This window comes from Capsicum annuum, chromosome 9 (genome assembly GCF_002878395.1).
Source record: "Capsicum annuum cultivar UCD-10X-F1 chromosome 9, UCD10Xv1.1, whole genome shotgun sequence".
Lineage (NCBI taxonomy): Eukaryota > Viridiplantae > Streptophyta > Magnoliopsida > Solanales > Solanaceae > Capsicum > Capsicum annuum.
Window position 1 is genome coordinate 89,562,503 of NC_061119.1, and position 19,892 is coordinate 89,582,394.

General features: G+C 33.2%; 1 protein-coding gene across 1 annotated transcript; it reads left to right on the plus strand.

The window, feature by feature from the left end:
- The first annotated feature begins 7,822 nt into the window (after positions 1 to 7,822).
- LOC107841427 (elongation factor 1-beta 2-like) lies at positions 7,823 to 12,975 on the plus strand. Its single transcript, XM_047396278.1, has 2 exons — positions 7,823 to 7,934; positions 12,662 to 12,975. The coding sequence occupies exons 1-2, from the start codon at positions 7,823 to 7,825 to the stop codon at positions 12,973 to 12,975; spliced, it is 426 nt and encodes a 141-aa protein (XP_047252234.1).
- The last annotated feature ends 6,917 nt before the right edge of the window (positions 12,976 to 19,892 follow it).

Consider the following 19,892-nt stretch of genomic DNA (forward strand, 5'->3'; position numbering starts at 1 on the left):
TGTAGAGAAATTGACAATGTTCGTGATAGGCCATCAAGATTATGATAGGCCATCACAGGCGCCGTCATCTAATTCGAAGAAAATTAGATACTTTAATTTTATTTCCTTATTTAGGGTTGATTATTTAAAACCTTATTTTAGGGTTTTTAGGGGTATTTTTATCCATCATTCATTGACATATTGACAATATACGACTTTTCTCTCTCTCTCTCTCTAAACCAATATTTCAGTGTTTGCTTTGTGATTCAATTACAAGTTTACTTTTGATTTCCTTCATTACTGTAAGTTAATCTTCTCAATTATGAATTCAATTTGTGTGCTTATTTCTTGCATCATGAGTGGCTGAACACCCTTAACCTGGATTATGGGATCTAGGGTTAGGTCATGATAAAGTGGTAATTAATTACTCAAGGTTTAATAGGTGTTAGGATTTCTTGGTAATTTTGTGATTAGAATTTATGTCTGCTGGTTTCAAACAATAGGCGTACCTACTTTGGTTTGCTTAAGAAAGAAATCATAAATATTAAGAAGTGAATTATCAACAGGGACTCGAAAAGGCTTCATTTAATAATCAGTGCTGTAACAAGGTTTATTAACTTGAGGTAAAATCTGGGTAATGAGTTGTGATTCCCTAATTTTGAGAGGATTAGGAAATTAGACGCTCGAATAGGTCGAGATACATTTGAGCATATCATTGATAAATATAATTTGTCATCCTAACCACCGTGAGAACCTTGAGTTAATGGTAGCATCTGTCATGTTTCGTAAGCCCCAGTGAACATAATCCTGGTCATCTCATAAAATCTTGGTTACAAACATTAAATTCAAAGTGATAAACAATTATCTTCAAAGCTTAAACCCCCATTTAAGGAAATAGTAAACTATTAGTAAATTATATCGTAAACAACTTGAGTTCACACCTTATTCCCTGTGGGATTCGACCCCAACCTAGTTGGGTTTTATAATGACAAAAATCGCTTACACCCATTCAAGAGTGTAATTTAAGCGTTATTACTATCTATCTGAGGATGAAAGGTTGTACTAAGATGAACTTGGGTACCAAGACCCTTTTGGAATGCTTTCCACAAATAAGAGGTGAACTGGGTACCTCTGTTTGAGATAATGGACAATGGAACACCATGCAATATGACCAACTCCTTGATGTAGAGTTTGGCATAATCCTCTGCTGAATAAGAGGTATAATCTGGAAGGAAATGAGCTAATTTGGTCATTCTGTCTACAATGATCCAAACTGAATTATGCTAACGACGAGTTCGAGGTAAACTCGTCATGAAGTCCATGTTCACAATTTCCTACTTCCAAGTAGGAATACTGAACTCCTACATAGACCCACTAGGCTTCTAATGCTCTATCTTAACCTACTGACATATAGAGCACTTAGCCACAAACTCTATAATGTCTCTCCTCATCCCAGTCCACCATAGCTTTCCCGCAAGCCACGGTACATCTTTGTGGCCCCTGGATGTATAGAGTAGCGTGCACCATGCACTTATGCAAGAATTCCCTGCCTTAAGTCATCTACACCTGGAACACAGAGACGACTCTGACAACGAAGAACACTATCTCCCCCTTGGGAGAAAACCTCTATTTTTTTTATCCTGAACTGACTCGTTCAACTTGAAAAGGCTGGGATCTCTATCTTGCTTTTCTTTAACCTTGGAAACTAGAGATGATTCTGAACTACTCTGAACCCATATATCACCCTCATTTGTATCGACTAAGTGAATGCCTAGTCTGGCAAGTTAATAGACTTCTTGAGCTAACTTGTTCTTACTATCCTCAACATGAGAAACACTACCCATAGATAGTCTACTGAGAGCGTCGACCACTATATTGGCCTTGCTCGGAGTATAAAAAACACTCATGTCATAATCTTTCAATAGCTGTAACCACCTTCTCTGAAGAAGATTGAGATCTTTCAGAGAAAAGAAATACTGAAGACTCTTATGATCTGTAAAGACATCTACATGAACATCGTATAGATAATGCCTCCAAATCTTTAAGGCAAAGACTACGGCTGCTAACTCAAGATCATGTGAAGGATAATTTCTCTTGTGGGGATTGAGTTGTCTGGAGGCATAGGCTATGACCTTATCATGCTTCATAAGGACACAACCCAAACCTACTCTGGATGTATCACAATACACTATGAATCCATCTGAACCATCTGGGACAGCTAAGACTAGATTTGAGGTGAGTCGAGTCTTCAACTTCTAAAAACTCTTCTCCCAAGGATCTGACCACCAAAACATGACTTTCTTTTGAGTCAATCTTGACATAGGGGATGCAATAGAAAAAATCCCTTAACAAACCATCGGTAATAGCCAACCAAACCCAAGAAACTCCTGATATTTGATGGAGAGACAGGTCTAGGCTAGTTTCTTACTGCTTTGGTCTTTTGAGGATTAACTTTAATGCCATCACCAGAAATGATATGACCAAGGAATGCTAATGACCTTAGCCAAAATTTTCACTTACTGAATATGGTGAATAATTGATGATATATGAGAGTCTAAAGTACTATTCTGAGATGGTTTAAATGATCACGCTCACTACGGGAATATACCAGAATATTATCTATGAAGACTATGATGAACATATTCAAGTACTGCTTGAACACATGGTTCATCAAGTCCATTAAAGCAGCTAGGCCATAAGTAAAATCAAATGTCATGACAAGGAATTCACAGTGACCATACTGGGTTGGTCAAACAAGTCATCAATTTTAGGAAGAGGATACTTGTTCTTGACTGTGATCTTATTGAGTTGATGGTAGTATATACATATTCTGAGAGAATCATCTTTCTTGCACACGAATAATACTGGAGTGCCCCATAGAGAAACACTAGGCCTGATGAATCCCATATCTAAGATATTCGTTAATTCTTCTTTTAATTCTCTAAGTTCTGCAGGCGCCATTCTGTTTGGGAGAATAGAGATAGGTTGAGTATCTGGAATAAGATCAATACCAAAGTCTATTTCCCTTTACGGAGGAATTCTTGGAAGATCTTCGAGAAAGACATCTAAATATTCACCTATAATTGGAACTGATTCAAGGATGGGAGTTTTGATACTAGTGTCCTTAACTTGAACAAGATGATAGACACATCCTTTAGATATCATTTTCCTTGCCCGAAGGTAGGAAACAAGTTGACCCCTGAAAGCAGATACCCTACCCTTCCACTCAAGGATTGGCTCATTTGGAAACTGAAACTGGACTATTCTATTTCTATAGTCGACTTTGGCATAGTAGGAATGAAGCCAATCCATGTCGAGAATGATATCAAAATCAGTCATCTCTAATTTGACTAAGTCTGCTGAAGTTACTTTCTAAAATATCATAATCGAGCAGTTCATGCATACCCATCGGGCTATGATGGTTTTACCCACTGGGTAGAGACTAAAAAGGGCTCTGCTAGAATTTTGGGACTGACTCCAAAATCGACTGCTATATAAGGAGTGACAAAAGAGAAAGAAGCTTCTGGATTAAGTAAAGCATAAACATGGACATGAAAAATTTGTAACGTACCAGTAACTACATCAGGAGAATTTTCCTGATCTTGTCGAGACTGTATAGCATAGTGACAATTTGGGCGTTGACCATAAGTAGCAATAATAGTGGCACCCTACTGATTTAGGCAACCAGACTGAGCTGAGGAGCGGAGATGACTTTGATAACCTGACTGAGGGTAGTCTCTAACTCTATAGCCTAGCTTTCCATATCCAAAAAAAATACCTCTACCAGCTCTGCAAATACCCTGATGGTGCCTACCATAAGTCTAACAAAGAGGATAGGTACGGGTACTACTAATGCTGCCCTGGGACTTAGAGCCTCGCACTCTATCTCTGTTGCCTCCCTGAACGTAGGAACTGGAGAACTGGATGACGAAGGAGATGGAACTGATGAATTAGGACAAAATAGGGAACGGTTTTCTCCTTCTAATTTAGGCTGAGCGAAGTTGAAACTTCCTATCTTCGCTTTCTTATTCTGCTTCTCCTTCTACTTAATATTCTGCTCCTCTATCTGCTGAGAATGAGTTATAAGCCAGGCTAAAGTCATGTCACTGTTCAGTATGGCAGATCTACACTCATTTACCATGCTATCATTTTCCCTTAAAGCAAACTTACTCATCTTGGCTCTGTTATCTGCAACCATATCAGGGGCATATATGGCTAATTGAGTAAACTTAAGAGAATACTCTTTCACCGTCATATTTTCCTGCTAGAGGTTGATGAATTCTAGCACCTTAGCCTTTCTTTTCTCTTGGAGAAAGAATTTGTCTAAGAATGCAGTGACAAAATCCTCCCACTATAAAGGACCTGGATCATCTGATCTCTCTGACTTTCACTATTTGAACCAAGTATGAGCAACATCCTGCAACTGATATACAGCTAGCTCTGTACTCTGAACAGTAGTTACCCCTATGATGTCTGTCACCTTCTGAACCTGATCAATGAATTCCTGAGGGTCCTCATCTACCTTAGACCCAAGGAAGGATGGAGGATTCATTTTGTTGAAGTCCCGAATCCTAGATGTGGCTGAATTGGCCACTGGATTAGCTAGAATGACTGCTGGCCATTCATTTTGAGCGGCAACTGACTGAGCAAGAGTAATGAATGCAGCCCTAAACTCCTCATAAGAAACATGATAACCCAAAAAATCTTCGGGCTAAGGGGCTGACTAATTTTTATTTCTTCTTTTAGGAGGCATGTTCTTTAGAAGAAAGTGAGAAATGGATTAGACTAAGAGAAGGACTTGAGATTATGCTCACTGGTATGACATGAATACTGAAAGAAAGGAAACTATTCCTAAAACATATTATAGCCTCCTGTACAAAAATATGGCACGCAACACACCTATGTACAAAACTCTACTAGATGTGGCTTTCAGACTTCCTAGGACACTATTAAACCTTAGGCTTTGATCCCAAGTTTGTAATGCTTGGATCTGGTACCCGGATTTCTATACGGTACTCGTGACCCCGAAAGACCACAAGCTAACCCATAATTGATATATGTACCTGTATACTGCATAATATCACATAATAATGTGAAAACATGCACTGAAAGGCCATAAGGTTCAATACTTAACATAATCTGAATGATATAACATCTGTGTAGGGTAACAAAATACCCAAAACAAAACTGAAAATACAAAAGTCTGAAATATAATAGTCTAGAAAGCCTCTAACTAACTGAACTATCTGAGTAAGGAGCTGATGGGATATATCCCCAACTAACTCCAACTAATAAACTAATTAATGAGATAATAGGGTCTAATCATGTCCTCGAATAATGAGGACTCACTTCTAACTCTTACTACTGAAATTGGAATCTATTGCTGATCTGGAGCTCGTTTCTCTGAACCTATGGTATAAGACACCATAGCATAAATGCACCAGTACTTTGAATGTATTGGTATGTATGTGAGGTAGGCTCAATGCATGGGGTTTATATGCATGAAAAATAATAATAACTGACTAAATAGCATGAGCGTGACATTACATGCATGGGATATAACAACTGACACTAATACTGTGATAACATGATTAATAAATCTAAATATAATTAATAACATGAGTGACTGTATCTAACCGTCCTGAATTTGATGGAACTATCTGAGTTCCGCACGGTGTTAGAGTTGACTGTCTCTGACATTCCTAAATTTTAAAGAACTATCAAAGTTCTTTTACTGAGACTGTGGGAGGTAGTTATCTTACTGACATGCCATAAATAATGCATTATAGCTGAATTGGGGTCCAATCTATGCCCATATTGGAAGGGTGTCAATACCACACCACTGGTAAGGACAACATGTGAGTGACCCTAATATAATAGGTAACTCCAGCGAGAACGGTGGGAACCCTCATATAGCAGGCTAATCCAACTCATCTATCCTCATATAGTAGGCTATGATATCTCAACTCATGCTGGCTATATAGTTCTGGAATACAAGGATTACTTCTATGAACGACACCCTCATATAACAGGTAAGTTCCCATCCTTGGGTTTACTTAGTGCTAATTTCTACTCCCATCTAAATAGACACTGAACATAATTTACTAAACTAAACATGGACTAAGTTACTGAATTCTTTTGACTGATGGAATATTATTAATATATGACAACTAACTTAGTTCATGAGATCATGGAGATTTCCTTAGTCATAAGACTATCTGAAGTCTAAGGATTCATAGCTTGACTGAGAGTATCGTGGAAACACGATATGGCTCTAGGTACACAACTAATATTTTGGGTACAAGTACTCCCAGGACTCGATGGAAGGAAAACTGACCGAGTATAACTTACTTGAACACATAACTAATAGCATAATCCATAATACATATATAGAAGTATTCCATCAAAACATGTGATAGGCATAACTTGTACATACATGGGAATTTCATGGTATCATGCTAGTTAGGCACTTTTCCTTCATCTAGGCATTTAATCAAACACATGATAGGCATAGCACATGTAGAAATCATTATACAATAATTAATCATCATGATTCATCTCTAGTTTCATCATCTAGGGTTTATTCATAGGTTCACATGAATATACATCTATACAAATCAATTCCACATAAAATTGATCACCCAACATGGATTTCAATTCAATTGATCATTCTCAACATACACAAAACAAACCAAACATGAAGTTCATAAAGAAAATCTAAAATCTTGACTTTAGAAAAAAGATTCTTGGGCTTCATGGATGAAAGGAGTTCATGAATGAACACTATGCATACCTTAGTTCATGATTTCGTGAAGATTGATGGTGAAACTTTCTTGGAATTGGATCTTCTATGAAAACCCTAGCTTTTTCTTGAGTGGTTTTTGATAGAAGATAGTGTATTTTGAGTGAGAAGTAGATGAATCATATGTGAAAGGGTTTAAATAGGCATGGGAGATTGACCCTTTTAACCCTGGACGCATCTTGAAATTTCAGTAAAAATTTCCCGAATTGAACCCCTGGCGCGACGCGGCACTATCACACCGTGTCACTAAAATTTGACAATTGGGAAACTGAGGGATGGCGTGATGTGGAGCTATCGCATTGCCCCTTCTTTTGCGACCTCAAACTTTGACGCGATGCAGAGGAAATCACGCTAAGACACTGGAAAAGGATAATTTTGTATTTGGGCCCTGACATGATACTCCATAATCGTGGACCCCTAATGTAATTTTCCAAATGTCATTTTCTCTTGTGGCGTGGTGCACCACTGACTAATATCACATTGTTTTATGATAGGAACTTAAAATAGTCATAACTTCTCACCTGATTATTCGATTTGGGCGAATATTATATCGATGGAAATCCTATTGAATTTACCACATGACAAAAAGGAAAAACCTTGAAAATTCCTCATGGAATGACCATTATTCAATTTAGAAAATAATACTAGACATTCTTGAGATGAAATTAGCTAGGAAAAGTACGGGGTATTACACTTAAGGAGTGATTGAACTCAGCTACTATTATTGTATCTCCTAATTGGTCATTTCCTTTTGGGGTGATGTGTAATCTAATGGAATGTCCTTAGGAACTATCTTAGGCCAACAACATAAGATTATTCTTCACCCTATATAATATGTCCCCACACAAAAAAATTATACAGTTATTGAGAAAGAGTTACTCAATGGTAGTTTTTGCTTTTGAGAAATTTTGATCCTACTTGAAAGTAACCAAAGTCATAGTTCATACTGATCATACAACATTAAGGTATTTGATGTCAACCAAGGACACAAAGCTGAGGTTGATTTGTTGGGTACTCTTGTTGCAAAAAATTTACTTTAATATGGAAGACCTGAAAGGAATTGAGGACTATGTTGCTGATCACTTATCTCACCTCGAGGATGAGGAAATGCAAAAATTAGGTAATGATCTTGATGTCAATGATACTTTTCTAGGTAAGCGGGTCTTGGAAGCATCTCAAGACTTAATCCCCTCTTTTTCTTATTTTTCCAACCATTTGGCAAGTGATCTTGTTCTAAAATTTTATCATTTGAACTGAATAAGCGGTTCATGCATGAGGTGAGAATGTTTTTCAGGGAAAATCCTTATTTCTTTTGGATTTATACAGATGGAGTTATTTGGTGATATATTCCTGAGGTGGGAATGATGAGCATTCTTGAGGCTTGTTATTCATCACCAGTTAGGGGTCATCATCATGGTAAACTCACAACCCACAAAATTCTAAAGTATGGATATTATTGGCCAACTATCTATGATGATGCTCATGATTTTGCTCATTTATGTGATCAGTGCCAGCAGCAAGGTAATATTTCATGGAAACATGAACTCCCTAAGACACCTACTTAGAGTTAAAGTTTTTTTTATTTGAAGGGAATTTATTTCATCGGCCCTTTTGTGAGCTCTTATGGAATGAATTATAATTTTGTGGCGGTTGACTACGTTTCTAAATTTATGGAGGTAGTTCCGCTTCCCAAAAATGACGGTAGATGTGTCACCACTTATTAAAGAAGAACATTATTTATTGATTAGGAACTCTACTTGCTATTATTAGCAATGGTGGGTCCTTCTTCTGAAATCATCCATTTAAGGCCCTTCTCAAAATATATGGTGTAAACATAAGGTGGCAACACCTTACATCAGCAGACGAGTGGGCAGGTTGAGGTTTCTAATTGTGAGATCAAGTCCATATTGGCAAATACTATGAATTCCAATAGGACTAATTCATCAAAACTATTAGACGATGCTCTGTGGGCCTACTATATAGCTTTTGAGATGCCTATAGGTGCCTCTCCAGATTAGCTTGTGTTCGGCAAGGCATGCCACTTTCTAGTCAAACTTTAGCACAAGGCACTATGGGTGTAGAAAAAGATAAATTTCTATTGGCATAATGTTGTTAGTTTGAGGATAATCGTGATAAATGAGTTGGATGAATTCTATTTGCAAATATATGAGAGTTCAGCGCTGTATAAAGAATAGATGAAGCTATATCATGATAAAAAGATAGAGAAAAGGGTATTTGAATCCGGTGATATGGACCATTCACCGTGCGTAGGGTGTTCCTTCATGGTGCTATTCAGTTTAAACAAGATGGTGAAGCCTCGTTCATGATGAACAGGTAGTGTCCACATGTCACAAGTTTATTCCAATTTTCTGAGGTCTACAGATTAACTTTCATTTTATGAGCCTCTTCTACGGAGCATGCACTTTCAAATTTTCGTTTTAAGTTGTAGCGCCATTGTCGGCTTCTATTTTTCAAAATATCCTCACAGCTATCTTTCACATAATGATCTTCCAAATTAATCTCAAACCTCTTCTAAAAAACAAATAAGTATTGAAGAAACACACAAAACAACCGAAATCCCTTTTAATTTAAAATTAAAATCATAACATCTGCTAACATGCTTAGTACCTTATAACTCCAATGTTCTTAAAAGCATAGATTTTCGTTTGTCATGTAATAAATTTTGAAAGAGAACAAAATCCTTACGTGGCATCTAATTAGTGTTGCAACTTTGTCCTCTTTTGTATATTTCTTCCACTTGTTTGGAAGTGAAAGGAAATTTCGAGCAATTATCCCTAATTCATTGGATAGTTTGGCTGATTAAATTAGCTTAGTTGGACTTCCTTTACAAATTAGGATATCTATTTTCATCTTGCTTCCTATAGCCTTCTTCATTTTTTCAAGACCTTTCCCTCTAGTCTTGCCACGACCTTTCCTGAGTCTAGCGGAATCATCTGATGAAAAAACATCAATTCAAAATGCCACCTAAATCTAAAAATGGTAGAGTATATACGTAGATATATTTACAAATATATTGATAATACATAAGATAAAGATTGAAAATCCTTAAATTTTGGTTTATTTTGTTGTGTCTTAACAACCAACTAAGTCAAGAAATGCATTAAAAAAATAGAGAGAATATAGGAGAGATCTTATTATATTCTCGACACCATGTGTTAAGGAGTCACATGTCTCCCTTTTGGAGATACAACAACTAAGACACATATTAGATTAGTATTAGTTAGTGATCCCGAAAGAGAATATTTTTTTATTATTTAAACGTACTAACTAGTCATACTAACTAGCTATGAAATCAAATTAATTTCTGTCTATTCCTGTGTTTATTGTATCAGTGTTAAGAATTTGATTTCTAAAGTAATAAGAGGTTTTGAGTTGTGATAAGTGGAACTTTCAACAAAGACAATATCTGAATGAGGTTATAGCAGGAAGAAAGAGTTGTTAGCTACTGGCTGTACAGTCAATATGCCACATAACAGAACAAAAGAAGTGCATAAAGTAGAATCCTCATTTTCTGTTTGTTACCTAAATGAGATGAAAACTTAACTAGAAGTATGTACCTATTTATATCAATTAAATATATTATCTAGATAATGGATACCCAGGATTCATATAGCTAGCCGGTCCAACCAAACTACTTTGGGATTGAGCATAGTTGATTGATTTTTAAGGCCATCTAGCTTCCAACAATAGCTACCAATAGAAAACATAACTAGTCATATACAATAATATTTTGATTATTTTTTTCCTCTCCAAGACATATAATGAATAGCTTAGACGGTGACATGCACAAATAATAAGTTGTGGATGGAAATGTCGCAGAAATATTAAGACCTAATTCCAGATGTTTTACAATCATAGGATCTAACTATGATAGGACCTCACTTACTAAATCATCACTACAAGAAATGATAAGTGCTTTCTTAAATTTAATAACCACCTGAAAGCCTGTTGTGACTTGGTGGAGCTTGTATTTGTTTGTTCTTTTTATATAATTGTTAAGAGCTTTATTGAGGCTAAAGGTTCCTATAGATCAAGAGAAAACTTTAAGTTGAAAGCTTAAAGAAGATAACAGGTCATTTTATAGATTAGCAACTAGAAAAGAAAACAAGGAAGAGAACCTACATTTCTTAAAAAGTTTAATCAACCCCACAAAATAGAACAAATAATTGTTAAGTGCTCACTTAAATTTATTATAGTTGAATTGAATGTATTACCTGTATTAACAATGTGAGTAGGGCTATTGATTTATGCAGTGATTGAGTTGCTTGAATAGATCCCCTGGTAAGTGTAGTTTGCCTAAAGATACCTCCTCCCAGTGCCATTGATTTGTAAAATTCTACTGGTTTAACAAATAAATAGTTAATAAAACATACAAATATTTAATTACAAACTATGAGGCTTAAAATGGAATCAAAATCTGCTACTTGTGTTCTTCTGTTTGCATTATGTAATTATAGTACATTCATAACATTAAGATTTCACTGGTTTAACAAATAAATAGTTAATAAAACATGCAAATATTTAATTACAAACTATGGGGCTTAAAATGGAATCAAAATCTGCTACTTGTGTTCTTCTGTTTCCATTATCTATATCTCGATGTGTGTATACATAGTTTTTTATTCATGTTGTTAATATTGTTCTTCAGTTTACTTTTCTTTTTTAAGATGGAAAAAGAGAAAACTCACATAGATATATAGAAACTAATATATACAGGGTACAAGTTAGCATCAACTTCAATAGTCTTCCTATTGAAACTGGTGAAAGAGCAACAAGCCAGAAAAAGGTGGTTAGTTTTACACCCTTTGCCGAAAATCATATTGATATACCCATATCTTGAATATGTTTTGCAAAATAATTGTCTTCACTATTGTTAAAATCAGCACTATAACTAAGTAAACCAATAGTGTTGGGACAAATATACATTTGCAATCACCTATAGATTGCAAACAAACTAAATGGAAAAAATAAAGCCTTTAGCATTTAATTTTTATTAAAATGTATGCTGAATTTCTTTTTGTACAACTATATGACTTACAAGCTAGGGGTAATTAAAGAGGATGATTCGTGTTGCTTCTCTTGTTTCTTTATGTGGTCTGTGACACATAAACTACTAGAACACCACTTCTTTTAACAAAGCCTCACCAAGTTAATCTTGAGAAGGAGTGGACATGAAGAAGAACCTATGCTTATTCTACAGAAGTTGCCTAATCTATTTACTGACCAAAGGATTGGGCAGACAACAACATGTTGTCTAACATTCTGTACTCTCTAACTTGAGAGGAAGTGTTGAACTAAGCATGAGCATGTTAAAGTCACTTATAATTAGTTAGTTATTATTTCGATTATCAGTTATATTCATAGTTAAATGATTATCTGGCAAAATTAGTTAAGTCGGTATGAGTCTATATATGCATTAGCTTGTACAACTATAACAGATTAAATTAATATAGTTTCTAATTCAGAAAATTCTTCTACTACTGTCAAAACTTAAGCTCGTTATCTAGATTTTAGCACTAACCAATTTACGTAATAAAATTACTATTCAACTTGGAAATCTTGTTCAACTTTTTCACAAATGATACTGACCTTTTTCCCTATGGGTATAATGGTACCAAATGCACAAACAAAGCTACAAAAGGATATCTCTAAGAAGAGGGCACCCAAAGAAACACCTACAGCCTCGAAGAGTGAGTCCAAAAACTCAAGTGGGACTAAGGCGGACTTTTCCACCAGATCTGAATAGAAAAAACACTCCTCTTGGACAATGAGTGATACGTAAAAAAATAGGGAACAAGCCAAGGCCACAATACTATTCATATTAAGCTGTATGGGTAATCTTGGAGCAACCTAGTTCAGATATTTATCCCAATGCTAGTAAATACTACCAAGATATTTCTGCTAAACATGCATATAGTTTTCCTGGGAAAGTTGTTGGTGTGAGATTTGAAAGCCAAGATGTTCTTACTACAGCTGCACCAGCTAAGGAAGCTATTAAGCCTGCCAATAATAACAATGATGATAATGACATCGATCTCTTTAGAGAAGAGATAGAGAAAGAACGAAGGCAGCAGAAGCAAGGGAGGCTACTAAGGAATCTACCAAGAAGAAAACAAGTGAAAAGTCATTTGTTCTTATGGATGTTAAGCCTTGGGATCATGAAACTGACGTAAAGAAACTTAAGGAAGTTGCTCCCAGTATTAAGGTGGAAGGTCTTCTCTAGGGGGGCATCCAAATTGGTCGTGGTTGTCTACAGGATTAAGAAAAAGCAGATCATGCTTACCATTATTAATGAACTTTTCTCGGTGGATACTCTAATTGAGGAACGTCTAACAATAGAGCCTATCAATGAATACGTACAGAGCTGTGATGTTGTTGCCTTCAAAATTATTTAAGGTCAACGTACTAGGGAATTTTATAAGTCTCGAGCCTTGTAAGGTTGTAATTTTGCTAGTTTTCGAGTTGTGATACTTTATTACTAGTGTTTTGTATTTCCATTTCTGTTCAAGTACATTTAGTAATGAAAAATAGGCATTTAACTGTGAAAAAAACTATATTCCAATGTCTCTGTAATAATTTCATAATGTTGAGGGTTTTGCAACTTGGAAATACTGAAGAACTTAGATACGCAACTTTCTCCTTTTAGAGATCTTTTTAAGTTAGCAAAACTACAGAAACTAGAAGCCTTTCTCTCCCTAGAGTTTGACGAAATGGAAGAGATCATCACACACCTCACACTTAGAATGGGGGGACTTAAGGAAACATCCTTCTGTATTTACTATAATTTGCATTTAGAAAAAGATCTAAACCTTCTGAAGCAACTGTTAGGTTGTGACTATCTTCAAAAGTAAGATCTAATCAGACATATCAGTAAGCTACCAGAACACCATTTCCTTTCCTAAACCCTCGCCAAGTTAACAGAAATTAGCTAAATATCTTTTGCTAATCCATTGCTAAGTAACTAGTAACTAATAGGATTTTCTGATAATACGTTGCTAAATAGAATTCACCAATATGAGCCAGACACTAATTAACAAATCATTTGATATATAATTGTTGAATGCAATTATTTATCTAATTTCGTTCAATGATAAAGTATGAGGACTAATACATACCTGGTCTTCTTGTTCAGATTCAGAAATTTTGCTTCACTTTTCAATGAAACTCCTTCTTTTGTTTTCTCATATATATGGTGATTTTCCTGAAATTTTTTTTTGAGCCAAAAACCTAAAAAAAAAATAAGCGCCCAAAAATGGTTTCTTCTCCATTTTCCCTCATAGTGCCTTAGATCAACTGAGAAAATTTAGGAAGTTGAGTAGTGCTTGACCAATTTATAGCTTCCCCATCTAATTATAATTACACAACAATTGATTGTACAAATAAAAATTTCAAATGTAACCCTACAAATGCCTAAAAAGGATTCAACACATATCTATTCAATTTTAATTCTTTCAACAATTCATGGATGCTTGTATGAGTAGTAGCTGCAACATCTGTTGGAAAGGTTTAGAAATTCTTGGAAAGTTTTTTTTTGGGGTTAAATGTTTGGAAAGGTTTATTCAGCCAACTAATTTAGAAATAAATAGAATAATAAGTTTATTCACTATATCTGGTGTTTTTGGTACATACAAAGCTTACAGAAAAGGCAAAAGAACAAGTATTTATTGCATTACAATAATATATTGAATACTTATTTTTGCACCAAATAATTACACCGATTTAATAAATTATTACAGTGTATTCACAAATAAAATATCACAAAATTATAATTAATTAATTAAGATACACAAGTTTTTATTTGATTATAATTAAATATGATTAGTTATAAATAAATATTTTTAAGAGAGAAATTATGGGTAAACTAAGGGTCCTTTGGTAGGGTTTATAAGAATTATACAAAATATGATATATTAATAATTCTTTCCTAATTATGTTTGCATATTATTTAGGTGGCGTTTTATTTGGTGTAAACAATAACATTAATTGCATAATTTCTAAAAAAAAACAAAAACTATTTTGACATTATCACTCATAATTTTTTTTTTAAAAAAATAAATTTTAAACAAAAACTCTTAATTTGAAAATATTATTTGGGTGATTTTTTAATGCTGGATTTTCTCAACATTAACTATGATAAAATTTTATATGTGTAAAAAAATGGGGATAGAGAAAGTAACGTATATAATACAAAAGTTATTTTAAAAATACTATAAATTATAATAATAAATAATTAAATTTTTTAAAAAAATTTGGTTAACGCCAAATTATATTTTTGTTACATAATTGGGACTAAACATTAATCCCTCCGTCCATATTTACTTGTCCATTTTATTAAAAATAGATGTGCAACAATACTGTTTAGTTTGAAAAATCAATGAATAATTTTTCATTTCTGCCGATTTTACCAATGATAATAAATACGATTCATTATACAATAAATTTTCCAAAATATTAAATTTATTATATTCAAAGATAATATAGTAACATTATCCCTATCCTTTACTATTTTTTAACCTATGTGTCAAAGGTAATAGTGAACAACTATTGATGGACCAAGGGAGTAACATATATTGGGCCCATACTAGCGCGGGCGCTCTGATATCTAGTCTTATAAATATATATATATATATATATATATATATATATATATATATATATATATGAAAATGAGTACACATTTAATATATATTCTTTCTACTATCTTCAACATGTGGGGCATTTCAAATAAAATGAAGCATATATGATTGGTCTGGAGGGAATATTACTCTAGCTTCTATATGTTATCAAGACACAATATAAAAAACATTGAATAGGGATACTATAATAAAATAATTATGTTATTAATTATTCTTTTTAATAGATGAGTTAAGTAAAAATGTAATAAGTAAAAGCGAATGAGTACTTACTACATTTTAAATTACGGTATTAGTAAGGGATAGAAGAAGGCATCTCTTATTATAAATAGAATCCAAATAGACCTTGACTTTTATCTAGTGTCGAAAATTAACCTTTAAAATGAATAAAATTCTTATAAGAACTTTTGTTTAAAAGAAGTTGCCTATGGAGGTTTGTAATACAACAAACAAGACACATAAAATATCTCTAAAAAATAAAATAAAAAATAAACATGACAACATATCATGAAACGCATAACTAAAAGCTTATGTTGAAATCATTTTCACACATCTTCACAATAAGAGGCCATAGTTCCAATCTAAAATAGAGAAAATTCTTAAAATATTGACGTCTCAATTCTCTATCCATCAGAACTCAAAATTGAAAGTAGTTTATAGCTAAAAAGCATTTAAATCTATTTATAAAAAAATACGTTGTTTAATTTAATAAATTGAATTGATTAAATTTGAATTTCATGTGAAGAAAAAGGATCTAGATGGGGAAATGCTCTATTACCACCTTGAACTATATGCAAAAAGGCTGAAACACACCCGAACTTTAGGAGGGTCCTATTATCCCCTTGGACTAATTAAAATCATATTTTTGACAACCTTAGTGCCTACGTGGTACATACCTTGCACACATATATGCCTATGTGGACCCTTCAGTGTGTTGTGCCACGTCGGCACTAAGGTTGTCAAAAATACGATTTTAATTAGTCCAGAGGGAATAGAACCCTCCTAAAGTTTGGGTGTGACTCAGCCTTTTTGCGTATAGTTCAAGGTGGAAATAGAGCATTTTCTCAAACTAAAATAACAAATATTTGATGTAACTGGTAAAATTTCTTTTTAGAGTTGGACAAAGAATATATTTCGTGACGGATCTATAATTTTAAAGTAATGGATGGACACATATAATATAATATTTTAAAATTTTATTACAATAATTAATAATTTAAATATTTTTAAAAACACTTAGCTAATTTAGTCAATTTCAAATTACATTTGTGACACATAAATTGGAACAAAGACATTACTCCATCCGTCCATTTTTACTTATCTACTATACTACAAAAATTATATGTCCAACAATACTTGGCCAGTTTGAAAAATCAATAGATAATTTACTCATTTCTACCTATTCTAGCATTGATATTAAATACGATGTATTATCAAATATTTTTAAAGCATTAAATTTATTATATCTGTGAGCAATGAAATTTTAATCCATATGAAATTTGGATTATATTAAATTCAAAATATATTATTCCTAAATAAATATTGCACATTAATATAATTAAATTAATTATTTAAATCTAAACATGTATGAATTTAATTAAAGTTCAATTTTTATTACGCTAGCCCATTGATTTGCGCTATAGATGATGAGTCCACTTTGCTAAGCCCAATTCCTCTACAAAGCCCAAGCATTCAACTTCAGTATCACCAAGATTCAAGATCAAGACCGCAAGATTCAAGAGCAATCCCCCGAAAGCTTGAATTCAAGCACAAGTCAGGATCAAATCATCCAAGTTCACAAATCAAGTTCAAATTTATGATCAAGTTCGAAGCCCTTGAATTTATATTTAAAAAGGAAAATCAGAGGATTGATAGAGGTTGTAACACTCACGTATTGAAATAAATCAAATGATTGTTGCAATATTTTTCTTGTCTTGATTATTTATTTTCTTGGTTTTGAAATTTTATTGTCCAACAATATCCAAAGAATAATAATATGGTAATATTATTCCTATCATTTATAAGTTGTTAACATGTGTGTCAAGTTAATAGTGAATAATTATTGATGAACAGAGGAAGTAACATAAATTGGGTCTGTGCTATCACGAGAACTCTGATATCTAGTGTGTGTGTGTATATATATATATATATTACTTTACTAATATATATACAATAGGCTTGGAAAGCAGCTGGAGACTATCACAAATCACAATAATTAATACTTTAAAATGCTATCTACATATAAAATTTTTGATTGATTCTCCATAAACTATCACAATCACATTAATAAGGATAGGAATACACATATTATTTTAAAATAGTAAAAAATACTATAAATCTCCATAATTAAGAACTCAAAATATGAAAAATCATCGGTAAAAAATTGGGTTGAGTCTCTAAATATGTATCTGATATTTACACCAAGTAAATATTACAAGATATATTTTTTGTATAAAAATTAATATTAATTAATAATATTTATTTTTGATTAAAATCATATATAAGAGACAATTTGGTATACTAATTATTCCATAGTGATGTAGGCTTTGAAATGATCCATATTCAGGGAGGTGCGATTTGAACAATATACCTAACATAGTTAGCATACGCACATACTACCTTTTTCTTCTTTTTTTATGTTTGAATTTTTTGTACTTTTAAAAACATTTTGTTTTATTATTTTTTTTAAAATAAAATTCTTGTTAGCTTCTTTTTTTTTGAATTCTTTTCTTTTCTTATTCTCTTAAAGTTCAAAAAAAAACAAAATCCTTCTCCTTGTTTCTTAGAGAATGCTACACAACAGCTCTATCAAGTTCAAGTTATCAACAACATGTCACGATCCATGTACGTAATTTAGGCAAATGTTACCAAGTCCAAACAAATTATTCAGGTACCTCTAAGCTGGATATTCACAAACAAAGCTAACCCCTTCAAGATTCAAGATTTTCATATTAAGGTTCCTCTAATTCCTATTTTTAATCTTAAATTTCCTCAAGATTGGTACTTTTTTCATTTAGGGTATATGATTTTACATTTAGGCTAGTTGATTTAATTCAATTACCTAAATTTTCTGTTTTTTTTTTAATTCTAATCTTGTTCAATATTGTAACTTTTTAGTTTAGGGTTTATCATATTACATTTAGGTGAGTTGATTTAGTTTAATTACCTTAATTTCCTATGGTTAATCTATATTTTAATCTGAATTTCATGTTCAAGATTGTAACTTTTAGTTTTGGGGTAGACGATTTCTATGATTGGGTGAATATAGTTGGATTTTGACTTTCTATATATTAAAACTAAAGGTAAATAATGTTTTTTTTATTCTTGATATCAAAATACTAAGTTCTGATTTATGAGTTGATTTGTCATAAGTAAAGATGGAAATAGAGAAAGGCGGGGGTTGAAAAGGCTTAAATTGAGCGGGTCAACGCTTAAATTGGGTAGGGCAGGGCTAGGGAAATTTAATATTTGAAATAATGGGGCAGGGTAGGTACCGTATCTAAACTTTTTGTAGAAAATTATAAAATAATAAGTTATTGTAAAGGCTTAAAATCCTATGATATTTATTTGCTTGTGCAGGTGATTATGGATAAAAGTTGGATGCATGAACCAAAGTTTACTAAAAGATATATTGAGGGTGTCCAATCATTTATGCAGCTTGTTTGATCTCACTTTGATTGAAATACAAAAATTTGATGCCCATGTGCAGATTGCTTAAATATATTTTTTCAAACACAAGAAGAAGTGCATGACCACTTATTGCCCAAAAAAATTATGGAAAGTTACATGCACTGAAAACACAATAGGAAATAATCACAAATGGGAGATAATCATGAAGCAGTTTACAGTAAAGACGAAAATGAAACCCATGATAAGGATGATGGAATTCGTACTATGTTAGAAGAGGTCGCTGAAGGATCGTTTGTCAATTATTCGGAGGAGACAGATAATAATGTGGGTAGTAATATGAGTGAGAAAGAAGCTATAATATTTGACAAATTGCTGAATGAAGCTGAACGTGAATTATACTCGGGATGTAAGAAATTTTTGAAGCTTTCATTTGTTGTGAAGTTATTACAGTTGAAAGTATACAAATAATGGAGTAATAAATCATTTGATATGTTTTTGGAGTTGCTAAAAGAGGCATTGCCTATTGACGAGACACTTCCTAAGTCATATTATGATGCTAAAAATATGCTGCAAGGTTTGCGATTGGGATACATTTCAATTTATGCTTGTAAAAATGATTGTGTGTTGTACTGGATTGCACATAAATATAGACAAGAGAGTCCACATTGTTGTACTTCGAGGTGGAGAATTAATAATGGAAGCGATAATAGGATTCCTCATAAAGTTTTGGGGTATTTTCTATTATAATCGAGACTTCAAAGGTTATTTATGTCTAGTAAAACAAATGTGGACATGAGGTAGCATAAAGAGAAATGTCTTGATGAGGC

Excerpts from the sequence above, each read along its gene's own strand:
- LOC107841427 (XM_047396278.1), top strand. The coding sequence starts at position 7,823 with ATGGAAGACCTGAAAGGAATTGAGGACTATGTTGCTGATCACTTATCT. Across the intron at positions 7,935-12,661 it reads TGTCAATGATACTTTTCTAG|ATATTTATCCCAATGCTAGT; the intron begins GTAAGCGGGTCT and ends AACCTAGTTCAG.